General features: G+C 37.2%; 4 protein-coding genes across 4 annotated transcripts; all 4 read left to right on the forward strand.

The window, feature by feature from the left end:
* Positions 1-1098: 1098 nt before the first annotated feature.
* On the forward strand, positions 1099-7122 carry zgc:110626 (uncharacterized protein LOC550588 homolog). The gene is made up of 7 exons (XM_044112445.1): positions 1099-1971; positions 2809-2850; positions 3120-3180; positions 3451-3601; positions 5558-5654; positions 5738-5994; positions 6669-7122. The coding sequence occupies exons 1-7, from the start codon at positions 1710-1712 to the stop codon at positions 6939-6941; spliced, it is 1143 nt and encodes a 380-aa protein (XP_043968380.1). The 5' UTR covers positions 1099-1709; the 3' UTR covers positions 6942-7122.
* A 962-nt stretch (positions 7123-8084) lies between these two features.
* LOC122827915 (arrestin domain-containing protein 3-like) lies at positions 8085-12017 on the forward strand. The gene is made up of 6 exons (XM_044111014.1): positions 8085-8375; positions 8462-8522; positions 8605-8752; positions 8875-8968; positions 9179-9438; positions 9792-12017. The coding sequence occupies exons 1-6, from the start codon at positions 8117-8119 to the stop codon at positions 10038-10040; spliced, it is 1071 nt and encodes a 356-aa protein (XP_043966949.1). The 5' UTR covers positions 8085-8116; the 3' UTR covers positions 10041-12017.
* Positions 12018-13161: 1144 nt separating this feature from the next.
* LOC122827916 (arrestin domain-containing protein 3-like) lies at positions 13162-16693 on the forward strand. Its single transcript, XM_044111016.1, has 6 exons — positions 13162-13525; positions 13623-13683; positions 13765-13909; positions 14006-14099; positions 14524-14783; positions 14926-16693. The coding sequence occupies exons 1-6, from the start codon at positions 13240-13242 to the stop codon at positions 15103-15105; spliced, it is 1026 nt and encodes a 341-aa protein (XP_043966951.1). The 5' UTR covers positions 13162-13239; the 3' UTR covers positions 15106-16693.
* Positions 16694-16974: 281 nt separating this feature from the next.
* On the forward strand, positions 16975-20426 carry LOC122827917 (arrestin domain-containing protein 3-like). Its single transcript, XM_044111017.1, has 6 exons — positions 16975-17233; positions 17326-17386; positions 17480-17651; positions 17752-17839; positions 19297-19553; positions 20028-20426. The coding sequence occupies exons 1-6, from the start codon at positions 16975-16977 to the stop codon at positions 20154-20156; spliced, it is 966 nt and encodes a 321-aa protein (XP_043966952.1). The 3' UTR covers positions 20157-20426.
* The last annotated feature ends 4334 nt before the right edge of the window (positions 20427-24760 follow it).

A 24760-nucleotide genomic window follows, 5' to 3' on the forward strand; every position in this document is an offset into this window, starting at 1 on the left:
ATTTCTCAATACAACTTTTTTAATGACACCACAAACAAGCTCTTAAGTAAACATTTGCAAATGCTGTGAATTTGTGAACATTGCCAATATTTACTAAAATCCAGGATTACATAAGATAGTTCAGAGTAAGACTTCTTGGAATTTAGAAAATAATATTTAACATGATATTATTTAAAGAAACAATCTTAGGTAAAACAACTTTTTTTTCTGAATGATGCAATTCTGTGGGTAAGTCGCTTAGACTAATGTAGTTTTTTCCTGTACATTGTAGATGTTTCTCAGATGGGTGGGGTATTAGGTTGATAGTTAACGACTGACCTCACGTAAGTTTAGAAGTTACTGAATTGTTCTGTTGTATGATCTTTTCACAATCAACTTTAAGTCTTACAGACTGGTGTGATTGCTTTTATATTTTTTGTAAACACTGTATATAAAGTAAAATCAACTAAAGGATTCTTAACAGATAGATTAGGTTTTAAATGACAAAACAGACATCAATTTTCAGGAGAGTACCAAGTCAAATCAAACACAATCTTCTGCATCATTACCCTCATTTTGTGTTACAGTGCGACACAGTAGATAGTAGCAACTCTCCATTGGCTGGGTGAGAAAATCAGCAACATGAAACCTGTTATGCATGTCACTGAAGGGTAACTATTGTTTTGAGTCCCATAAATTGCGCCCCGGAAGGAGAGTTGCAATGTCCACATCAAAAACTGCCTCTGATAAACTATATACCAACTATTTTTGCAGCTCAAGGCAAATTTTATTTGTACATGGCAGACCCCTGACCTCAGAAAGAGTTAATGAGATGCAAAAGAAGCTTTGGACCAACAGGGATCTGCTGAGTTCTTCATGAAACACACACAAATAGCTAAACCCTGAAAGGTGAATCTGTGTGTTTGCTTTTCTGCAGTGCAGATGCAGCTTTCTCACACCACTGTTCAAAATGGAGAATTAAGCTTACTTTAAATTATGTTAATGATATGGACTTGTCTAGTCAAAGGTAAAACGTTTAATTATGTTACCCTGGCTTTTTTTTCTTCTTAAATACATGTTGGTTTAAATAATCTGATTTTAGTTAACTGCAATGCATTATGTGGTTAGCTTACTGTTCCTTTAACCCATTTTAAAGGAATGGGTTAAACTGCCCTGTCATTTTTAACCTTACATGATGAAGCTTTGTTCACACATAAGTGCCAATTAACACCAACTCCTAACAGCATAAACTATGTTTAAATTTTCCTTGTCGTTTCGAAAGCTTTTTTTCCAAATACAATTAGATGTGCAGATATGTATACACCTATTGTAAAACACAATGCAACTGTGCAATCTGGACAAAAGTGAAATAATTTCCATAATAAGAGCAGAAAATGTTTGCATAACTCTCACCAGCTGCTCATTTTATGAATTTTAGCAATTTAGTATGTTGTAAGGATGAGCTCAGGATCTAATTCTTTTCCCACAGTCTCAGCTTTTATTTTATATATAAAAAAAACAACAACAGCATTTAAGCTAAGACAAGCCTTACTGTGATGTGAGAAGGCGGCGCCGCACATAAATCCAGCCAGTCCTCTTCACTGTACAAATATGCCCTCCTACTGTAGGTGGAGGGAGACGCCTGCTTTTAGTGTCAGGTTTCCTGATCTGCCATCGACTTTAGGTTTCCTGATCTGCCATCGACTTTGGTGCGTAAATCCTCTGTCACGATGTCGTCGACCATAAAGAAGATAGAAATTACTTATAACTCCATCAATGCCAGCAATACTTTTACAAACGGAGACATTGTTTCTGGTCATGTTTCGGTGGATGTGGCCAAGGATTGCCAGATCAGCTCCTTCTACATGAAGTTTAAGGGGAAAGCTGACGTCTTGTGGTCGGAGAGGCACGGTCAGACCACTCATGTGTACAGCTCCAAAGATAAGTACTTCAGCGTGCGGCAGTACTTCATCAGAGACCCAAACAGCAAGGGTAAGGCTTATTTCTCTAGGTTTCACTGCAGGAAGTAGTTAAAAACTGAGAAAGTAGCAAGTAGCAACCTGTCGTTGAAATAAAAGATCCATGCATATTTTTGATAAAACTTTCTTCTGCGAAACAAAGATGACAAAGCAAACAACCAAAAAATATAATAATAATAATAATAATAATAATAATAATAATAATAATAATAATAATAATAATAATAATAATAATAATAAAACATGGTTTCAACGTGCTTTACACATTGTAAAATAAGAATGCATAAAATACATAACATAAGTAAAAATGTTGTCAAAAATCAGCAGTTAAAAACCAAGTTAAATAATAATAGTTTTATAGGGATATAAGCATAATTTGTATTAGAAGAATATGAAATGGTCCATAAATGAACCTTCTGATCTTGCAGATGAAAGCTATGATCCGTTTTAAATATGGCTGAAGCTTAAAGGGAAAAAAAAATAAAGAGAGGAGAGGAGAGTTTATTAGATGGATCGGAGGTTTTAACCCTTTAATTTAAGGCAATCATATGACAATAATTTCTGTTAACTGTGCAACATGTGTTTTACATGAAAGTAGTGACCAGCTGTATCCAGAAAATGGAAATGATGAGAATGAATCACAGCAACTTGCTTTCTCACATTAATTTCTTTTGCATGGTGGTGCAATGTTCTGGATTGTTTATAATAGCAGGTCACACTGTGAAACATTCATAAAAAAATGTTTTTGTTTGTTTTTGCTGTTGTTAAAAAATATTCATTTTAAATACTGACTTTTGGGCCAAGCTGGTTGCTTTTCATTTATTGTATTGTAATTCTTGTTTCTCTGCAGATGACTGTCAAAGCTTGATTACACACCAAAGTGGAGAAACTTGTAAGTCTTTGTATTTCTTTGTCAGGCTTTCTTGAAAACATGCCAGTGGTTTAACTTTGCTTTTTGTAATAATACACATTTTGATAGGACATGCGTCCAGTTTAGAAAAGTTTTATGTGCGTTGGTTTAAATGAGAGCTTCAGAGCTCACACTAGATTTTATCTGAGATCTGGAAGGCCATCCCAAAGACCCCCACAAAGGAAAATGAATTGTGTTTTCTTATTTTTCTATTCTATTGTTGTACTTCTATGTTTTTTATTCCTTGTTAGACTCCAACGTTTTGCCTCCAGGAATCCATGTCTACCCATTCTCCTTTCAATTCCCTCTCCAGTAAGAATCAGTTCTGATTGTTTTTTTTTGTTGTTTGTTTTTTTCATTTATTATTAAGGTCACACTGTCCTACGTATACATTATGTTGTGGTGGGGTCAAATAAGGACACTTTAATTAATATACCAGCTAACATTCTTTTTTTTTTTCCAATTTTTGACTTGTCACTGTTAAACTTGTCTTTCTTTAAGCCATTTAAAAAAAACAAAAAACAATAAGAATTGTAATGCATGATTCTCACTGTTATCTGTCTCCATATTTTTCCTTGTTAGGAATATTCCCTCCTCCTTTAAAGGTGCACACGGTAAAATTGTGTACATGCTTGAGGCTGTTTTGAGCAGGTCGATGAGGATGAACAGCAAAGAATCAACCATGATCAACTTTGTGGCAAAAGGAGACCTGAACCTGGTTCCTGGATTAATGGTATATTTGACATCTGTGCCATGTTCTGTCTCTTTAGATGTCAGGGGCCTGATGTACAAATTCTTAAATTAACTTGGTACTACAACATGCTGTGTGCTTAAATCAAGAAAATGTGCACAGACTAACCCAGTTATCCCCAGACACATAGATCCAAGGACACTCCTTTGATCAGTGTGAATTTGAGAGCATATGAGGAAATGCCAGGCAACCATAATGATAGTTGGTTCACATCACACATAATTTGTGCACTGATTGGAGGAAATGTTTCTTGTTTGCATTGGAAAATGAACTGTTTGATTGTGGTTTTAGCTGTATGTGTGCAGTTAGTAGCATCACTTGCATTTGGAGAACTGTCTCTTGCTGCAATCGATACCTTAATGTCTGCTTGTACAACAATGCTTCTTAATTGACCAGGCTGACAAATGGTTTCTCACCATGCCATGCTGTGACTGGCCACAGGCCCAAGCACAGATCCAACATGATTGCTCTAGAAAAGCCAAGCCGCTGATGAGTCTGGTATTTTGGACTAGAAGATCCTCTTGTAGGGTATTTTAAACCTGTACATATAAAGAACCAAACAGAGAGTATTATATTTCAGCCTTTGCAAAGGGGGAGAGCCACAGCAGTGCCTCAAGACATCTCCAACTTGCCTCCTAGCAGCAGCCTGGTTTCATTGAAAGCAGAATGGGGGTCAGTCATAAAACAGAAACTTAAAGATAAGGAGTAGAGGGATCTCTCTGAAACCAGGTTCTCACCCTGTTTCAACTTAGAGCAGAGACAAACAACTTATTCATGAGATAATTATTATGGAGGAATTCAAAGGGGCCTAAACTCATGGAGTATATAAATAAAGAAACAATACAAATTTCTTCTGCTGGTAGCCAAACTGGGAAGAGATTTAATGCAGATCTGCGGAACAAAAACATCACATTTACATCGTTACAGGAAGCCAAAATCTCTTGACTTCTGCTTCTGACATCAGTTTTTTATAGAGTCCCAGCTCTACTGATGTGTATTGGGTAGCTTTGACCAATGAAGTTACTTCCTTTCACAGCAATTCTGGGTCCGTTTTACACCGGATGTGTATTTGGAAGTTCAGAGAATTAGGAGTTGACCTCCTGGAATCAAATCTGCTCCATCAGAAGAACTATTTGTTAAGTTGTTTGTTCCTTATCTGTCCAAGCAGAGATTCTTTCCCAAGTCTTGGGCTCCACCCCGGTTTGTTTGCAGGCGAGCTGGGGAAAAGTCGGGTGCCTGAACTCTCTTGCACAACAGCTTAAAACTGACATCTTTCCTCTCTTAAGTGATTGTTATTCCACATTCCTCAATCTGACTTGATGTCAGATTGACCCAATCCATTTGACACAGTACAGTTCCTTTACGTTAAAACAAATCTTAGTGCGAACCAACCAAACAACATAATTTTTAACTATTAATATAATTATATTCCTCTACACTATTTGCAAAACTCTGACACCTCTCGTACCTTTTAATGTGATATTTTCCCCCCACATAGTGCCTTTAGCAATATCTTCTAATTTGAGTTGAAGCCATTGTCAATAAAAAGTATTTTCTACGATACCTTCCACATCCTGCTAATATGAACTCACCCAATTGTACAAACATAGATCTGCAGTTATTCACATTGTACCTCGGTTTTGCTTAATGTATATTTTCACAACTTTAAAAGTTTGCCAGTATACGCTTTGAGTGTTACCAAACTAACGACTGTAGAAAGCTACAAATGACAGCCACGAAATTTTCACTTGGCCAAAAGTGGAAGCATGAAAATGGTCACTTTGTGCCCTTTGTATTTTATATCCTGACCTGACCAAAATGCATGTTACCTGTATTGCCTGTCCCTTGATATATATTTGCAAATTTTACAGACATTAGGAAGACTGTTATGGTGTTTAAGTTTTCTCTTGTTTTCTATTTGCATTTACTGTCTTGTAGGAACCCCAACATGAATCTAAGGATAAGAAAATGAAACTTTTCACCTCAGGAACTGTTGCCATGGATGTAAATCTTGAAAAGTCAGGCTTTTTCCAAGGTGAGACACTTTTATAGTGACAATGACTGCACTTCTGGAATGCTCTTACACCACCTACTCTGACCATTTTCTTTTTCTCACAGGGGAAGGATTAAAAATTAAGGCGTTCATTAAGAACGATTCATCTCGTGAGATCAAGCCCAAATACTGCATATACCGGAAGCACAGCTTCTTTGCCAGGGGGAAGAGAAAAGTTCACACAAAAGACCTCATAAAAGAGGTTGGGACACCCATTCCTCCTTCAGCCTCAGAAAACGTCACACAGGTTATTGCCATTCCTCAGGATCTGGAGCCCTCCATCCTCAACTGCAGCATCATCAAAGCAGAGCACAGACTCAGGGTTAGTATTAACATTAAAGGTATCTTGTATCTTAAAATGCATTTATGATTTTAAATATTTAACAGCAAACCAAGCCAAACTGATCAACTCAGCCAAATGAATGGACACTTTTTTGTGTTCATTTAAAGCCTTGCCACAAAAGGTGTGCTGCAGATGCCACATGTCAAGTCAATGCTTTTCAACAACTCCGCATATAATTTATGGTGCTTTTACCAAGGTGTGTCTTATGTACACAACATGTGAGTACAAAACCAGGGCATAGTCTGATTACTGTGCCCTGGTACAGTAATCAGACTATGATTTTTACCTCATCTGCAGGTAAACAGCAGATGAGAAATACTATAGTGTAAACGGAGCAGGTAAACAGCAGCTGTAATTGTAATAACACCTGCAATTCCAAATTATACTCAATTCTGTTCTGAGGTGAAATATTTCCAATTATCTAGAAATAACTTGTAATTATTTCCAGACAATTTAAAGGTCAAGAGAAAGACCATGTGACTGCAGCCTAGATGTCTCGTTTTTACTTTTAGAGATTTGGCACCTGTTTTTAAAAACCAGAACATTTTATAACTTTCTTTGAATCCAAAATGTTAGATTTAAATGCTTCGAAAGTATAAACCAATTTTCTTAGAAGTTGATATCCATTTTAAAAACAGCCTCCCTCTCCCCAGATCTACCTTGACGTGAAATACGCTTCAGACCCAGAGATCAAATTTAACATCGTCATCCTGCCGGCACATCAGGTCCCTGCTGTGGCAACAGCACCAGCAGCTGCTTCTGACTTTGGATCCGGGCCATTTGGGAGCTTTGGGAATCCAAACCCTCCCGTGTGGGGCTTTGGACCCCAACAACCACCACCGGGGTATCAACCTGCTGGTCCTCCTCCTCCTTATGGTGCACATGGAATGTACCCTCCTCTGAATGAATTTGCCAATAAATATTAAACACACCAATTAAATATTAAGATTGCTTTTAAGGAGGAGAAAGATAAAACCAAAAATATATAGCAATTTTATGTAGACAGAAAATGTATCACTTCTCTGTGCTTTCTATTTATATTTGTATAAAAATGTAAACTGCACAGTGCCATGTCTTATAATAAATTGTGTCTTTCTAATAATCATCGATTTCAAGTTGTTGTGCATTGGCAATTTAATGAACATTACAAAATTTTTTCTACATTTTTTATCCTTTTATATGTGATTTCTCTTTCAGTTAGGAGCAACAGGACATTTCAGGCTATGATTCAATTTCTTCTTTCTTTATGGATTTATTTGGCCAATGACAAGCTAATGTAACTTGCAACTCACTGCACACAGTGAGTTGTGTGGTTTTGTTACCCCAATAAAAAAACTACCCAGAAGTTCAGCCACTGATCTGTAGATCAATTGATCTAAGTAGATCACCACTGAGGTCAAGTTGCTTTTTCTCTACAATATTAGTGAATCATAGGGAAGCTTCATTAAAAGAAATGGTTTTATTTGAAAGTTTATCTGTACGTCAAATGATTCAGGAAATGAACTGAAATAATTTTATTCAAATATACAGAAAAACCAAATGACAATTTTAAGCTGCCCAAGATCAATTTCAACTGAAATAATTCACACAGTTCATACATTTGGGCCTGGTTCAAAATGTATCAGTCCTAGAAACTTGTCCTGCTGCCTATATTATGAGTTCATAGACCATCTGATAACACATGTGACTGACAAAGGAAGTCTATCATGTGACACCAACTCAAATGGAAAAGTTGACCAACAACCTGTCATGTCACCTGATGACTGTGACGTTACACATTCATTACTCCTCACTGGAAAACATGACAGACTTTCCTTATTCCCTGTTTTCCATTCAGGTGCTTGTCATGTTTGCCCCAGCAGTCTGATATTTAGGCTGCAACATTCACTTTCTACTCATGCTTTTGTTCCAACAGGTTTTATTTTCTTCCCAAGTTTCACTGTTTTTCCAAGATAGCATTTAGAGTATGCTAACAAGGTGTATTTGTCATAAAACGTGATGCAACCAAAACAGGTTTCTCCGGTCCTGCAAGTTTACGGCCAGGTATAAGACGAGCTGTGCTAGTTTAACACAGGCTGATTTGGATCATACTCGGCTGAAAATGACCATCAAAAAGTTTTTTATTGAATATGACGCTGTAAACAACAGGAACACTTTTACAAATGGAGATACCATAAATGGACGGATAATCTTGGAGGTCTCAAAAGAAACAAAAGTTCAGTGGCTTCTTTTCATTGCTAAAGGAAAAGCAAGTGTTCGCTGGTCTGAGCATTATGGCCAGAACCAAACTCATGTATACTGGTCTGATGAGAAATACTATAGTGTAAAACATTATATGATAAGGAAATCAAGACAAGATGGTAATGTATAAAAAACACATGTAATGTCTTGAGTTATTTAATTGTTTACGTGCTGATTTGATATGTTGTTTTGTTTTTGTTTCCAGGCACCGAAGTCATTAGTGGAGGAAGACATGTTTTTCCTTTTACCTTCAAGATACCTGACAGGTATTTTTGTCTTTCGTTGGTTTACCTTTACATCTCTTTCTCGTCTTCTGCAGTAATCCTTCTTTGTTACTTTACTTAACAGGAAAATGCCATCCTCTTTTCACTCATCTGTGGGCAGAATTGTTCATAAGTTGAAGGCAGAGCTCAAACAGTCAATGAAGCCAAAAAAGAAAGCTAAGATTCATTTCATGTTTGTGTCCAAAGCCGACATGGACACACCAGGACTCTTGGTGAGAAACAGAATGGCTGAAAGGGAATCTTGATAACGTGCTGCACACTACAAATGATTATTTTTATCAGGAAATGGTAAGATGGTATTCAAATGTTTATTCAAATCAAATCTGTGTTTCAGGTTCCCCAACAGGAAAGCAAGGATAAAAGTCTTGCATTTGGTTCTGGAAATGTTTCGATGGATGTCCATACAAAGAAAATGGGCTATACACTTGGTAAGTTTTTGGCTAGAGAAGAAAAAAGGAGGAGGAAATCCATCACTTCATATTTTGATTTGCAACTTTGCACCAAAGCAAAACCTGCGAACCATGCTGTCATATCTCAGTACCAACCTCCTCACCACGTTCAATCCTGTCATAGTTATTGTCTTCACCCCACTGTCTGTATTTTATGTTTCAGTGTAAATTTGTACCTCTATTTTACAGGTGAGGGCATGAGTGTCCTCATTCAAATCAATAATGCCTCAAGTCGTTCAGTAAAACCCAAACTTGAACTATATGAGAAGAGGAGCTTCTTCGCTCAGGGTCATCGGAAAGTTGAGACACGCACTATCCTTAAGGAAAAGTCAGATGTTGTTGAAGGACGATCCGGCCAAAAAATGGTAACGAAGATTATCACCATCCCCAGAGAGCTTTCCCCGTCTATTCTGAACTGCTCCATCCTGAAACTGGAATACAGACTGAAAGTAAGCTTCATCGATCATTCCATTGTGACTTATAATCTCTTTTTGACTTTACAGACACTAAACCTTTCATTTATTTAAAGAAAACTAAATCAAAATGTTCTCACATGATGAGAAAATGTTAACATTATTCAGGAAATTGTCACTAACACAAGACAATAAATGAGCACAGGAAGGAACCAGCCTTCTTCGTATTTGATACTTCAATTAATTTTAAAAACACAATAATGCAGAAAATCTTTGTCTAATTATAGAGAATATTAACAAATCCCTTGATATGATATAAAATCTTCAAATATTAAGGAAATTAAACTAAACACAAAATGTATGTTTCCCCCCCTGACTTTTTCTCACAGGTGTACCTTGATATCAAATGTGCTGCAGACCCAAAAGTCAAACTCCCCATTGTCATTCTCCCTGAAGATCACAGCAGACAGTCGAGTGAAGTACAACCACTTCCTCCTGCTGGGTTTGGACCTGAAGCGTTTGGAAACCCAAACCCACAAACCTGGGGCACCACATCAGGAGCAATGAGTCCTCCACCTCCCTATGAAGCATCTGCCATGTACCCTTCTTTCCCCTCAGATTATAAGACTACCTTGTGATATCAGCATGTCATATTTTTCTTCTATCATGTCCGCAATACTGTTGTACCTGCACTATTTACTTTCCACTTTGTGTTTAGACACTCTGGTTATGTACAGAAGCTTAAAAAACCCCATTTTCCTTCTAAATCGTAAATCAAACCATAACAGTTTTGAATGACAGTGAATGTAATTTTAACAAAGCAGTGCATTGTTAAAATGGTTGTTTGTTTGTTTTTTAACTACTGAGCAAATATTTCAGAAACTGTGCTTCTGAAGCAAAACTTTGGTAAAAACTTCATTGAAATTAGTTTTTATAAATTGAAATTGCCTATGAGTGTGTAAGAGTATGTGTGTGTGTGCAGGATAAGGCTCTACAAATGTTAGTTGGTTTAAAAAATAGACAAACCAAATAGTGAACAGTCGCAATAATGATGAATCACATGTACACTCAATCATGGGCTTTTTTCTTCTCCACTGTTACTCCAAGCAAGAGGAGTAAGAGAGATTGCTGCAAAATTAACAACACAGTGCAAGCAATTATCTGCTCATCCAGGAGCAGTGAATGCTCCTGCTGCCCAGAAAAAATTGCCAATTTGAATAACTAAATTTAATGCACTGAACGATAGCTAGAACCAATTAGAATGAGTGTATGATTGGACTGTAATGACTTTTACAAAGCACTTTGAGATGACGTGTTCTCAGGTGCTACAAATTGAAATTAACTGAATAAAATTAGAGAGATTAGTTAGTTAGCTGGCAAGTGCAAATTCTTCACTGTATCTCTTTCAAAGCACAAATACACACAATTACGGTGTTGTCGTTCAGCCTCGTTACACATTTCCTTTATTGTTCAATTTCTTTGGATTTAATTAAATGCATAGTTTACTGTGGTTTTTACCAACACTTAGTTTTATGTCCATAGTGTGAAATGCATTAACCAAGACAAAAACTGATGTGTTCAATACTTTTTTCTGCTGTGTCCTGGGTATTCAGCCTGAAAGATCTAAACTACTGCAATGCCCTAAACTACCAGAAGAGGATGCTGCAACATGAATGTGAGAGGTTCTGAAAAGTCAAAAGTACTATTAGACTCTGAAACTGTTAAATATCATTAAGCCTCTCCAAGTCCCTGCATTGGTTCCCTGTTTGCTCAATGACAGATTTCAAAACTTGCTGCTCCATAAAATTACTGAAGGATTTACCACCCACCAAATCATTACAGTTTCTCACACATAGCTGTAATTGGATTCCTTTACAGATCTGATTTGGACATTCAATTCAAATCCACTTTAATACACTTTATTCATAATTTGGAATGATTTCCTGAGGTTTATGATGACAGATTTCACTCTTAGTACATTATATCCACGCTATGTGGATACATTTGTAAAGACAAAATGTGTTTTGTGGACCCCCAAAAATGTTTTTAAATGCACTAAAATGATCAGCAAAGTAAATGATGCAAAAAGCAGTAGTTCCCATCTTCAATTCAGTGTAATAGCTCATTAATGCTATGCGTTGAGCTAGTTAACTATTGAATACACTGCATAGTTTTCTGTAGCTTCACAGAGATACATAATGATGAAAATACATAATGCCCTTACATTTGGTTTGTCAAAAGCAGAAAAAAGGGATAAGAGTAAGGATTTGAGAAAATCTTATAGGGTCCACATTCTGAAGGCTAGATGGCTGGGTCAGAACATCTATAGCTATAACTATGGCTCCTGTTGGGTGTCCCCGTCCACAGTGGTAGGTATCAAAGGTGAAACACTGACTCAGTCACAGGCCACCAGGCTCATTGGTCTGATCCACCAGAGAGGCATCTGTAGCTCAAATTTGGTTCTGACAGAAAGGTGTAAGATTTCACAGTGGATCACTGATTCCTGTGTATTGATGCTCATGCTGGTTAATGTTTCAAAAATAATTATAAAAGAGTCTCTGTTCTTTTCAACAAGTGTGAAGTGTGTTTCAAATAAATTTTCATCACTGTCCTTGTGAAACATGTTGTCCAATATGTTGGATAACACTGTCTCCTATCTGTGTCTCCCTGTCATTACAAATGTAGAGTCTTACAAAGACACGATTGATTAAAAAAAAGTAAATACGTCCCTCACGGTCAATGACATACTGATTATGACTTCAATAGTAGCATGCAGTCTTTTATTGATCTTAAATAACCGGTTGGGCTATAATGAGTAAACTGTTTGCTTGTCCATGGATAAACAGATGATAGATGATAGGTTAGCATTGTTAGACGTTGTCAGAGCCTTGCAACAGAAGGTTTGTTGTCGTTTGAGTTCCTATCAAAACAGTATGTATGTAAGTCTGAGATACATGCAAAATTACCTAATATACAATTTAAAAAGAATGTTTCTTTATGTATAAAAGATCAACAACCGTGATTATTCATTGATATAGCTAAATGTTGGAGTATTTTATTTTCTTTGTTAGGTTGTTCAGGCACTGTAGTACCTCATTGACTCGCTCTACCATCTCTTCATACGTCTTTATCAACTGATCCAACTCTCAGGAGTTACAAGAAGAGGTTTATATCACAAAGTCAGTTCTCCAGAAGGCCTGAGAGCTGAACTGAGATATTTTTACTACATGTTATCATAATTTGTACAAAAACATTTCACAATCTTAAGAGCATGATCACAATCTGGATGATCAAGCAAATGTTTCAACACTTAAGAAGACCAAGTTTTTTTTATCTATCAACTCTTCAAAGTGTCTCTGCTTCAACAACCTTTGTTTATTTCTCCTGGCCAGCTTTTAATATCTCATTCATTAAAGTTTAACAGTTTCACTCCATTGTCATTTAAATTAGCTTTTTGTTAACAAGAAAACTATTATGATACAATGACACAGCGTAACAAAGTTTCACATTTTTAATTCCTATATAAAATAAGATAATCAAAAGGATGCTTTCAAAAACAACATGCGCTACATATCTGAACACTGAAATCTGCCTTTTTCTTTTATCTTTTCAAAAAATTACTGCCGTGTTTTCATGACCCTATGTTATTTTTTCCCCGAATGCACACCTCAAGGTGTCCAAACCAGTTACACGTTTTGTCATCACACAATCTGAACAGGTTTGTCAGGATTTACGAGCTCACTTGCAGTGTTTATTCTTTGGCAGGCTGGCACTGCTAAGGAGGACTGTTGTGTTCACACGGGTCGAACTTCTACTTGGTTTGTGCTTCTCACTCTGATGAAAATGACCATCAAACACTTTCAGATTGAATATGATGCCATCAACAGAAGGAACATTTTTACCAACGGAGATACCATAAATGGTCGGATCATCCTAGAAGCCGTGAAGAAAACAAGAATCCAGTCACTTGTTTTTAAAGCTACGGGAAAAGCTTCACTTCGCTTAGTTAATTATTATGGGAACATAATAGACAGGGAGGATGAGAGGGATGATCACACTCGCCTGGAAAAAATAAAATATTATCAAATCAAGCAGGATATCCTGAAGGAAGGAGAACAAGATGGTGACGTATGATTTAAATTCACTGTTCATATAATTTTATTTCACTAATTTAACAAGAGTTGATGATATTAATTAAACAAAAGCTTTTCCTGTTCCAGACTGGAACGTCATTGAAATCGGAAAGCATGTCTTTCCTTTCAGCTTCAAGGTACCAAACAGGTATGATTCCTTTATTTATTCTAGAGTTCATGTTGTTGTCTCTCGTCAGGCTGTAATCCTTTTTTTCACAATTTTGTTTAGCCGAAAAATACCTTCATCTTTCTGCTCAGTCTTTGGTCAAATTGTTCATACGTTGAAGGCAGAGCTCAAGCAGCCAATGAAGCTGACAAAAAAAGCTGAAACTCACTTTACATTTGTGTGTAAGGCATCAGGATCAGGACTTATGGTGAGAAAGAACTGTTAAGAAATTGTCACACTTTAGTGAATTAAGAAATAGAGAACAAGCATTTATGTAAATCACAATGATGTAATGCCATTTCAGGCCCGTCAACATGGAACCATGAACAAAAACATTGCTCTTGGCTCTGGAAAGGTTTCAATGAGTGTCCACACAAGGCAGAGAGGATACAAACAAGGCAAGTATCTGGTTTGTGAAACTGAACATGCTGACTTACAAGTACAATTAGTTCTTCAATAGACCTTATGCACTGTATTATATTGTTATATTGCAGGACTTTGAAGATTCACAGAGTCTGTTGTAGGAAAAACAATGTTGGGATATTTCAAATAGTATAAATGTATGCATACATTGCTCTGGACTTTATTTAGAGGAAAAAGAGTAAAAGGGGCTGAATATAGTCCTAGTTTATACAAGGACCAAAAGATTTAAAGTAAATGTGTCTAGTATGTTCTTCGCTCCAAAAGCATGTTCAACTATGGAAGATATGTTCTAATCTGTTAATTGTCCCCTTGTTCAATCATTCTGGCCTTAAATTATATTTTCATTATATTGTCTTGGTGTGTGATGATGGAAGCTGACTATGTCTCTTCATTGTATAGGTGAGGCCCTCCGGGTCCGGCTTGAAATTGAGAATCTCTCAAGTCGTTCAGTCAAACCTAAATTTGTACTTGATGAGAAGAAGAGCTACTTTGGCATAAACCGAAGTAAAATTCAGAAACATGAGATACTGAAGGAAAAGACAGATGCAGTTGAATCATTCTCTGGCAAAAAAACAGTAATAAAGGAGATCGCCATCCCTCGAGAGCTTTCCCCGTCCATTTTGAACTGTTCCATCATTAAGTTAGAGTACAGATTAAAGGTAAGAGTCACCTGTGGGACAGAGTTGCTTTTTGTTTACACAGTCCAGTCTAAGACATTACGAGATGGCAGTGCGTGTGTTGGCGTGTGTGTATAAAATCTAGCTGAAAAGAAGGGACTATTTACCATTTCTTTCCTCCCAGGTATACCTAGAAATCACATGTGAGACAGACTTAGTGGTCAAACTCCCCATTGTCATCATACCTGAGCTATCTGAGGAGGATCCTTCTGGACGTCCAAATCAGCCAGCCTGGATGTCACAACCAATGGGTCCTCCACCTCCCTATGAAGAATACACAATGTACCCTGCTTTTCCTTTTTGAGTTTAAAGAACTAAATTTTTAAGACTTCCTTTAAATGGGAATATTATGGTTTTTGTATGACACACCAGCAGCAGTTTTTTTCCAACCTCGCCTCACCTCATCACCTGTGTTGTCTACAGCACAATTTGACAAATTTGCTGCACAATTGAGCCAAAGAAAACATGACTGAGATTATTTCCTTTAGGAAACAGCTACTGCAGGTGACTTTAACATGAATTCAAACTAGGTTTTCCTTTTAAAGAAATGTCTAAGGTATGTAATGTAATGTTGATAAAAGGCTTTGTGATAGGCCAGAAATGTATACAGCCAGGAAGACCACCTCCTCTCTGTCCACTGAATGCTAAAGATAGGCAATTAGAAGCCATTGGAACCTTTGATGCACAGTTTGAAATGTATCTACATCCAGCTGGATCAGAGTCAGAAATGATCCAGACAGGGAAAATGAAACCTAATCCTTGTCTCACTTGAGGGTACTGCAGCTGCAAATAATCCATTTTTCTATCCTATATAATATAACAGAAATTGAACAAAAGCAGTGCTAAGGTAGTTGCAATAACTAACATAAAAGATGCCAGTTTTAGCTGATTGTAGTCTCTCAGCTTCACTCTACCACTCAACAGAGAATTTCATCCTGTTGATATTATAATTTGAATCTTTCTATAGGAGTCTCCTTCACTATCTCGATTGCACTAAACCAATAGACGGGTTCATTTCACCAGCCTTCAGTAAACCTTTTGGCTTGGGTTTGGTTAACTTTGCATACATTTTTACTTTTTTAACAGCTGCTAGAGTTGAGATCTTAAAATGCAATGAAAATTACTTAATTTGGTTAAGATGTATCTTATTTAAGCCCTGGGACAGACTGGCGACCTGTCCAGAGTGAACCCCACCTCTCGCCCGGAACGCAGCTGGAGATAGGCACCAGCAACCCTCCCGACCCCATTAGGGACAAAGGTGACCAGAAAATGGATGGATGGATGGGTATCTTATTTAAGTCATAATGAGTGGGCCGTGGCAATGCTACCTATACTAATTAACCAATATGTTTATATTGACTGTTTTTGTCTGAGTCTGGTGGAAAAGGGATCAAGTCTTCTTTAAATAGGCTACAAAATACTTGATGAGATGGGAATAGTGATGGGGGCCTCTTTCTATTGACTTCTGGTTTTTAAGATTGTACATCATCATTTTAGCATCTCTTAGAAGTAACCTCTTTAGATTAATATTTGATTCATGTAACCTTTTACCTCAATTTAAACATACTATGCTCATATTTGTTTACATTTTAATTTTATTTGATCCCTTTTTATCCCCAGTTTTATTTATTTTACTTGTTGTAATTAACTCTTTTCAGGCTGAATAATGTATTTTTTTTGTTAAACTGCACTTTGGTCCAATTTGTGTTGTTTCAAGTGTATTTTTAATAAACTAAAAGTTGTAATTTTTGAATCTTTAAAAAAAAAATTTCTCCACCTTTTTGTTTACAAATAACTACAGAATACATATATAAAATGGTTTACTATTGACTGACTGATTCTTTGTACCGATTCTTGCTAAAGCAAAAATAAACTTGCACACATGCAATACATCATCCCTTTGCACATTCACTTAAACCAATGTAGCCTTCACCGTCCTGGCTAGAGTTACCTCTGTGAAAAGGACACCTGCAGGATTGATTACGTGATCTGTTCTGACACAGTTACCAGTTCTGCACTGCAGTCCATTGTTCCAGTATCGCCAGTATCCCTATTTATCAAAGAGAGGTCATCATCCTAATTTTAACTCAGTTTAAGCTGTCAGGAGAATGCATTTAAGCGCATAGATCTTTTATCACAGGGCTTTGCATCAACTGTTGGATGTTGTCCTGTCATGACTGTGAAGCAATTCTCAGTGGAGTATGACAGAGTGAAGGACCAAGGCACCTACTCCCCAGGGGACATTCTTTCTGGAAAAGTAACTGTGGTAACCACCAAGGAGATCAAAGTGCAGAGCTTTTTGGTCCGAGCTAAGGGAAAGGCTAAGGTGACTTGGTATGAGCAAGAAGGACAAAACTCTGTTGTTCGGAGCAACAAGAAGAAGTACTTCTATTTTGAGCATATCATTCTTCAGGATAAAAACAAGGGAGATGGTAAGTATGCTTTGTGATTTATTTTCTGAGATTTTTTTCTGTTACAATAATTGGTGAATTCCCATTTAGAGCAACATTATTTCTCTTCTAAGGTTCAGAAATCATGGGTGCTGGGATTAATGTTTTTCCATTCAGCTTTGTGATTCCAAGCAGGTATGAGTTATTCCCAGATGTGAACTGACTTTAAGCTGCATATAAAAACTTAGATTAAAAAATAATGTTATCTTTGGGTTCCCCCCCTTACAGAGACATGCCCTCATCTTATAAAGGCAAAAGTGGTGAGATCACATATAGTTTGCGGGCTCATTTGACTCAATCGATTTGGCTTGTACACAAAACCAAGACTGAGTTTCCCTTTCTAACCAGCTCTGAGTTTCCTTTTGCCTCCAAATCAGAAATGATAATCATTGGCCTGAAGGTGAGAAATTATTTTTGATTTCCTTGTTTTCCACTTCATCTGAAAGGAAATCTGAAAGTCTGAAATTATTTTCTCTGAACGTGTCGATATGATATTGCAGGAGCAACAGCATGCAACCAGGATTTCGTTTTGTGGCTCTGGGAAGGTTACTATGAATGTGACCTCTGAAAAAATGGGCTTAAAGCAAGGTAAGTAGATTTCACACATGCATCAGAGAAAATAAGTATCCAAAAGGCTGGAAAAGAGAAGAGAAAGGAAGAAAACCAATTAAATTTGTGAGTGTTTGGAAACCATTCGTAGTTATTCTTAAATAGTTTACTCCAAGGTATGATATAATAAGTATTTTACAAAGTTCACAAGTAAAGACCTGTTACAAGAACTTCACAATTGTTGCTAAACATATTAATGCCAATTTTTGTTTTTTTGAATGACCATTAGGGCCATAATTTAAAAGTGGAAAGAATATTTTTTCACCCATAAACTGATCATGACAATTTGCATCCTTGCAAGATTTATGCCACTGACCAAAACTAAAGCCGATTATTTTTTCTGCGGAATGCCAGGGCAAGTTTCAGTCTTCAAAAATCACACCGCTATAACAGGAAAATGCATACACTGCATCCACATTTTCAAAATAATTCACCAGGACAGACTATATTTCTCAAAATATTAGCTGTATTAATGAAAATATGGGTATATTTATACATATGCTGTCAGCACGCATCTGTTATGGCATATACATAAAACATGTGGATTAAATTTTGAAATTTATTCAGTCAATATTCAAGGCAGACAAAGTTAAAGAACAATGGAGAGAAAATATTAATTTTGGAAGTTGAGAACTACAGGATTTCATATGACACCACACATCCTTTTTATCACTGGCTTTATCATGCAATCTCAAATTTTCTGCATGCTTCTTGGAGCAAGTGCAGAGGTTTTAAAGAAAACAGGTAGTGCTTTCAGCACCAGTACCTCCGTGCTTGCTAAGCACCCAAGACTTCACTGCTGAAGAAAAGCACAACGGCAGTTCAAACGTTGACACAGAGCATTTAGAGAAGCCAGTGAAACAAAGGAAGAACAGAACCTATTGATGAGATTAAATTTAACACTTTCAGTGTCACTGCACACACATGTAGGAAATGATATTTCACATTATCCACAAAGCAGCATGGCATCATGGATTCTAGGAGGTAAAAACATTTTGGTATGGGGCTTTTGTCAAGCACAGCACTTGTAAAGTTCATATTTTTGAAGGAAGGATGAACTGAGAAGAAGGCCTGACTGAAATTCAATAAAAAAAATCTTTGGCAAGCACTAAGCATCAGAGAGCTCAGAAGAGCTCACATCCCATTATTTTCAAGATCTTTTGTACTAAAAAGATTTCTTCAAGTGTTTTTAATTGTTTGTTTGTTTTTTTTTTTTTTTTCAAATTTAATTCCACGTTTAATTCCCCAGATTTACTTATGCTGATTTTTTTATGTATGGATTACTTGAACTTTATAATGTCCTCAGAAATATTTATTAACTGAGCTAAACATTAACATGATCAAAACTCATCAATCCTCAGAAATATATTCCTTCAATGCCTATTTCTAAAATGTTTTTTTTTTCTTTTTACATCTGTTTGAATGTAAAACTGTAGGAGAGGCAATGGGAGTCTTTGTGGAGGTACTCAATGAGTCTGGACACTCTGTAACACCAAAGTTCTACCTGTGTGAGAAGCTAACCTTTGTGGCCCATTCAAAGAAGAAAGTGGAAACAAAGGTCATCTTGTTCGGGATAGGAGACGCTGTTCCAGCTGAGAGCAGTCACACTGTAACCAAAGTATTGATCATCCCTCCACACCTTCCTGCTACCTTCTTCAACTGCAGCATGATGAATCTGGAGTACAGAATCAAGGTATTTATTGTTGTATAATAAATTCAGACAGCCATCTCACATGAGTGTTTATTAATATTATCATGCAATATTAGAACTATACATGAAATAAGAGGGCTGCTGTTTTCAGAAATCCACACTGTTGCTAAATGTTTTCATTTATTTCACAAACTAAACATTTTTAAGTGCATGAATCGAATCATGAAAACAGCTCCAGAAACTAACTGCATGATGGGAAAGACAGAGTGAGGAGGAGGAGGGGTTAGACGCCTCATGCCTCATCGAGGGAGGCGTTTCATATTACAGCTCAACCTGTTCCATCTTGCCATCCACTCAAATAGATTTGCATGTGAGCTCTCAGAATACAATTGTTCACTGGGGTAAGAGACAAAGTGAGGCATGCGCTACTGTTAAATAGTTTAGTCATCCAGGTGTTGTCATTTTTCCTGTGTTCACAAGATACAATTTTTATTTTTATGATTCTACCCTCTACAGATCACTCTTGGCGTCCCTTTGCTGAGAGACGCCGAAATTAAACTTCCTCTGGTCATCCTCCAGGGTTCGCCAAAACCTCTTCAACAAAAACCAAAACGATCCATCTGGTTCAGAAAACTTCCTGATTAAAAGAAAATTCACGAGCAAGAACAAAAGGGTATAAATACGTACATTACTTTCAGATAGTAGTGCAGGGTTTATGGCCATGTATGGAGCTATTGACATTTTTGTAACTGCATTTACATTACTTACAAGAATGATTTCTGTTGCTGTCTAAACTTGAAATGCTGTTCAACACTGTAGTGTGCATGTCCACTAGATGGAGATGTCAGCCATAGTAAAGTAGTGGTAGTACGGTATGTTTAACTTAAATGATTTTGTTGAAAATCTAGACCTGTTCCGTTGTTTCGATATATGTTATAAATCACTGGTATATCCCACATTAAACATCAAAAATAAAAACTTGGGTAAAATATGTCAAATAGTCCCGTTTTACTTGGGTCAAAAACCAAATATCAAATTTTTAAAGAGGAAAATGTGCAGAGCAATCCGGATCTCAATTGAAAAACGGAACCATACATTTTGGGGATAATGTATCCAAATAAACGAAATATATGATTTTTGAAAAGAAACATTTAACTATTTAATGAATTAATTTGAAAATGAAAAAGATTGGGGTAGGTCCAATGCCTCCGATGCAAAAGTATTCATAAATATTTCAAATATGTTTGTGTATCAATATGCTTCATTGTGTATCAACATGCTTCACTGGGATTTCTTTTGACAGAAAAGTCAAGGATAGACTTTTGGGGAAATTAATCTCCAAATCTCAGGTAGAATCTGTGACATTGAAAAGACAAATGCGCCCTTTATATAAATGTGGCAATATGAAAACAATTGTTGAAAGAAAGGCATGACAAATCCTATTTAAGAATTGCCACAAGCCATATAGGGTGCTATCAGAGATGTTTTGGTTGAGTACATTTTTTTGGCCTAAATAAAGAACACATATATAGTTAAAAAAACTAACACAGCACATTGCCCTGAACACATCATCCCAACTACAAAACATTGTGTTGGGAGAGTCACACAGAGGGGATGCTCTTTGTCAGCTGGCATATTGAAGCTGGTCAGAGTTGATGAGGTGATGGATGGATGGAGCTAAATCGAGACAATAAGAAAAACAGTTAGATGATGTAAATGATTTGAGACTGAAGCAGAGGTTCACCTCTCAGCAGGCCAATTAAAATGAATAATATGCAATTGAGGTACAATAGTTTCTTGTGAAATGATTTGAACGTAAATGTCCTTTCGCTTTATGTGGACCAGCATCCAATTTCAGACACTGATTGGGAGCCAAATTGGAGTTAATTGCCTTGCTCGTAGGCTCTTTAAAGCATTAAAGGAGGCTGGAACTGATCCCTATATTTCTGCCTACAAGATAGTCATCATCTTGTATCTTCCTACTTGACCCACAGCTGCCTTATCATAAAATCTGAAAAGTTTTGCAAGGCACATTTTAGGAAAAGAATCCACTTTATCAGTTGGGTGTACACACAAAAGTGTCCATTTAACTTAAACTAACTTTTTTATGTAGAAACTCAATGTAACAGGACATCTTTCTACAACACATATGGAAACCATTACAGATAATACCTCTACAGAACCTTCTCAGTCTTTAAAGGATCCAGGTGTTCTTTTAACTTACTGCTTAAAAGAACATTCATGAGCAAGAACAGTTCAAGTCATTAAGTTGAATAAGTCATGTGACTTATTCATACATACAAAACATTTTGTTTTGTATGTACTTGTAACTATTTGTTCCAAGTATAAAACAGAAGATGAAATATAAACTGCTGTTATGAAATGACATGTACAGGTCATATAGACAAGTACACACAGAGGTGAAAGTAATAAGTTCATCTAACTCCAAATTATGTGATCTGTCATTTATATCACCGGTGTAAATGATAAGGTTACATTTTTCACATGTATATGCATCTGGTTAGACATTAGAAGTGTACATTCACTGAATATAAAGATGTACACATTTGTTTTTTTCTCTGTCTGAAGTTAAGTCAGACCAAACATCTCTTGATGAAAGACAGTCAGACTTACTAAAATTGTTTCTATTTCCTAAATTCCATAGTAATCAGAGGAAATAGATTTCCTCAGTATGCAGACTTGGGTTAAACGTTTTGTGTTTTCTTCCATAAGGTTCTTACAGTAGTTTGCTGGAAGTCTGATCCATTCCTGGAGTCTGACAGAACTGGTGTGAACCACAAATTCTCTAAAGCAGGAAACTTTAATTCCAGTCCTCAATGCCCAGCGTCCTGCAGGGACGTGTCCTTGGACCAATACACCAAAATCAAATGGATGAATTATCTCCTCCTGCGATGGACTGGCAACCTGTCCAGGGTGACCCTGGCTCTCGCCCCAGATGTCTTCATGCAGATAGGCACCAGCACACCTCCCAACCCTACTGGGGACAAGGGTTAAAGAAAATGGATGGATGGATGGATGGATGGATGGATGGATGGATTATCTCCTCAGTCAAGTTCTCCAAAGTCCTGCTAATGTGTGTTTGAACACATGTACTGTAGATGTGTTCAAAGACACCTGAGTGAAACAAGGACAAAAAAAATTGTAGAAATTATTTTCTTTTCATTTTTCTAATTAAAAATAGTTAAGTTTGATACATTTTCAGCCTTCAAATAAAACCATAAAGGTTAGTATAGACTAGTTTTCTTTTCTAAATATGCCTGTGTTAAACTCTATACAAAATATGAGTCAAAAAACTAAAATTAGGATTAGATTTAGATGGTAAAGCTTTTTCAGAATCTTCCTTGCCTAAGCATTCATATTGCAACAAAGGAAAGAGTTCCTCAAGGGAACATTTATGATTTGACAGTACATGTAAGTGAAAGCAGGCCCATGTTCTTGACATAGACTCTGAGATCTTCCTGGACCAGAGACGGAAAGCACTGCACATTTTATGGTCGAGGTTCCTCCAGGAAAAATTGCGTCCAGGAAACAGAAAGAGTCAGCTTAGACAGAACTCCATGATTTACACAAAACTAATAGAAAAGAAACACTGTACTCACACGTTTTTTTGGAATAAAACTTTTCTTTTCGGTGCCTAAAAAGGCCATATTAGAATTTAAAAGTTTGATCGCATACTGCTCAAATGAGTGTGTTTGAGCATTGAAGCTTTTCACTTGCCCCATAAATAGCCCAAATGTAGCTTAACCTGCCTCATCCTTCTTTGTGCAGGGGATGTTGATTGGATATTATGAGGGACACATTGAGATAGATTCATCTAATCCCCAGCAACACCTGCATGAAGACGTTTCTAGAAAATTACACTGGCTCAGATTTGGCAGTGGCTGTAGTCTTGACTCTGCTTGTAGTCGAGCCTGCCTGGTAACCATTCTGGCTCTGCGCAGGGTGTGCAGGCTACGAGCCAGTCAGCTCCTATAACACACACAAACACACACTGCACTACACACCACCATACCACAGCCCTCTGTACTTTTGGAGAGCTGAGCACGGAGGTGTGGCCTCTGGCACCTCCCACTGCCGTAGCCAGAACGAGCGCCATGACAACCATGTGGGCCTGCCGGCGACTCCCTGTCTTCCTCGGCCACGGTTGCCATGGCAACTCCCCACGGGGGCTCCCGCAGATCAGCGGGATGGGCGTCCAGTTGACTAACCCTCTCCCAGCTGGGGAACGGCTGAGAGAGAGAGAGAAAGCAGGAGAGCGCAGTGAAGGGGAAGGGAGGGGAGGATGTGTGTGCCTCTGTGTGATATGGGTGCGTGACCGGGCGTGTGCGTGTGTATGTGTGTGTGTGGGATGGCACAGTAGAGCCTGGAGAGAGAGAGCGTGATAACGAGATAGACAGCTAAAGAAGGAGAGAGACCTCAGACGGAGGCACGCTGGAGACGGGTAGTCTGCCCTGCTGAAGTGGCCTATCTCTGCCTACATGCAGCCTTAGCAGCCTACAGCAGAATAAATTCAAAAGCTCTTTTTAAAAGATGTTCAAAATCTTCAACTAAACTCTCTTCATGGCTGCGGCCTGATCAAGCAGCTCTTATCCAACCCGTGCTTGTTTAAATAACTATGTACTAACTTAAAATGTCATTACCCTATGTACTTCCTCTAATGTGCCCATCAAAGATTATTGCATCAAAAACACGGTGTTTATTCCTCTCCACAGTTTTGACAGTGACAAGTACCACAAGTTTGGATATGTTGTAAATGGGCCACAGATGGCTGCTATTGGAAGGAGAAACTGAATCTCTTAGTCCATTGGCTGGAAAGACCGAGGGGCTTTTTCTACCCTCTAATTGCTCCAAGCTGTGTCCCGTTAAAGGTCCTAACCAAAAAGTATTTAAGAATATTCATTAAAGCTCTGATTCTCTAAAGGGTCTAATCTTGTAGGCTCATTAACCTTGGTGTTGCTTTTCATGCCTAAGACCACAAAAACTGAGGTTAGGGTTCAGTTAAGTTCATCATAATGAAGTCTTTATTTTGGAAAAAAGAGAAAGATAAACTTCCCATCGTAAACATTTTGTGATCTATTATGAGTGCAGAAACATTTGCTTTCTTGTTTTTTTTTTTTCATATAAAATGTTTACAATATTTAAATGTATAAAAAGAGATACAAGGCAATTTTGTCAGTGTTACAGAAGGCAAGATGCCAAAAACATTCAACTATTTAAAAGAATCTACA

Source organism: Gambusia affinis, linkage group LG03 (assembly GCF_019740435.1).
Source record: "Gambusia affinis linkage group LG03, SWU_Gaff_1.0, whole genome shotgun sequence".
Classification (NCBI taxonomy): Eukaryota; Metazoa; Chordata; class Actinopteri; order Cyprinodontiformes; family Poeciliidae; genus Gambusia; species Gambusia affinis.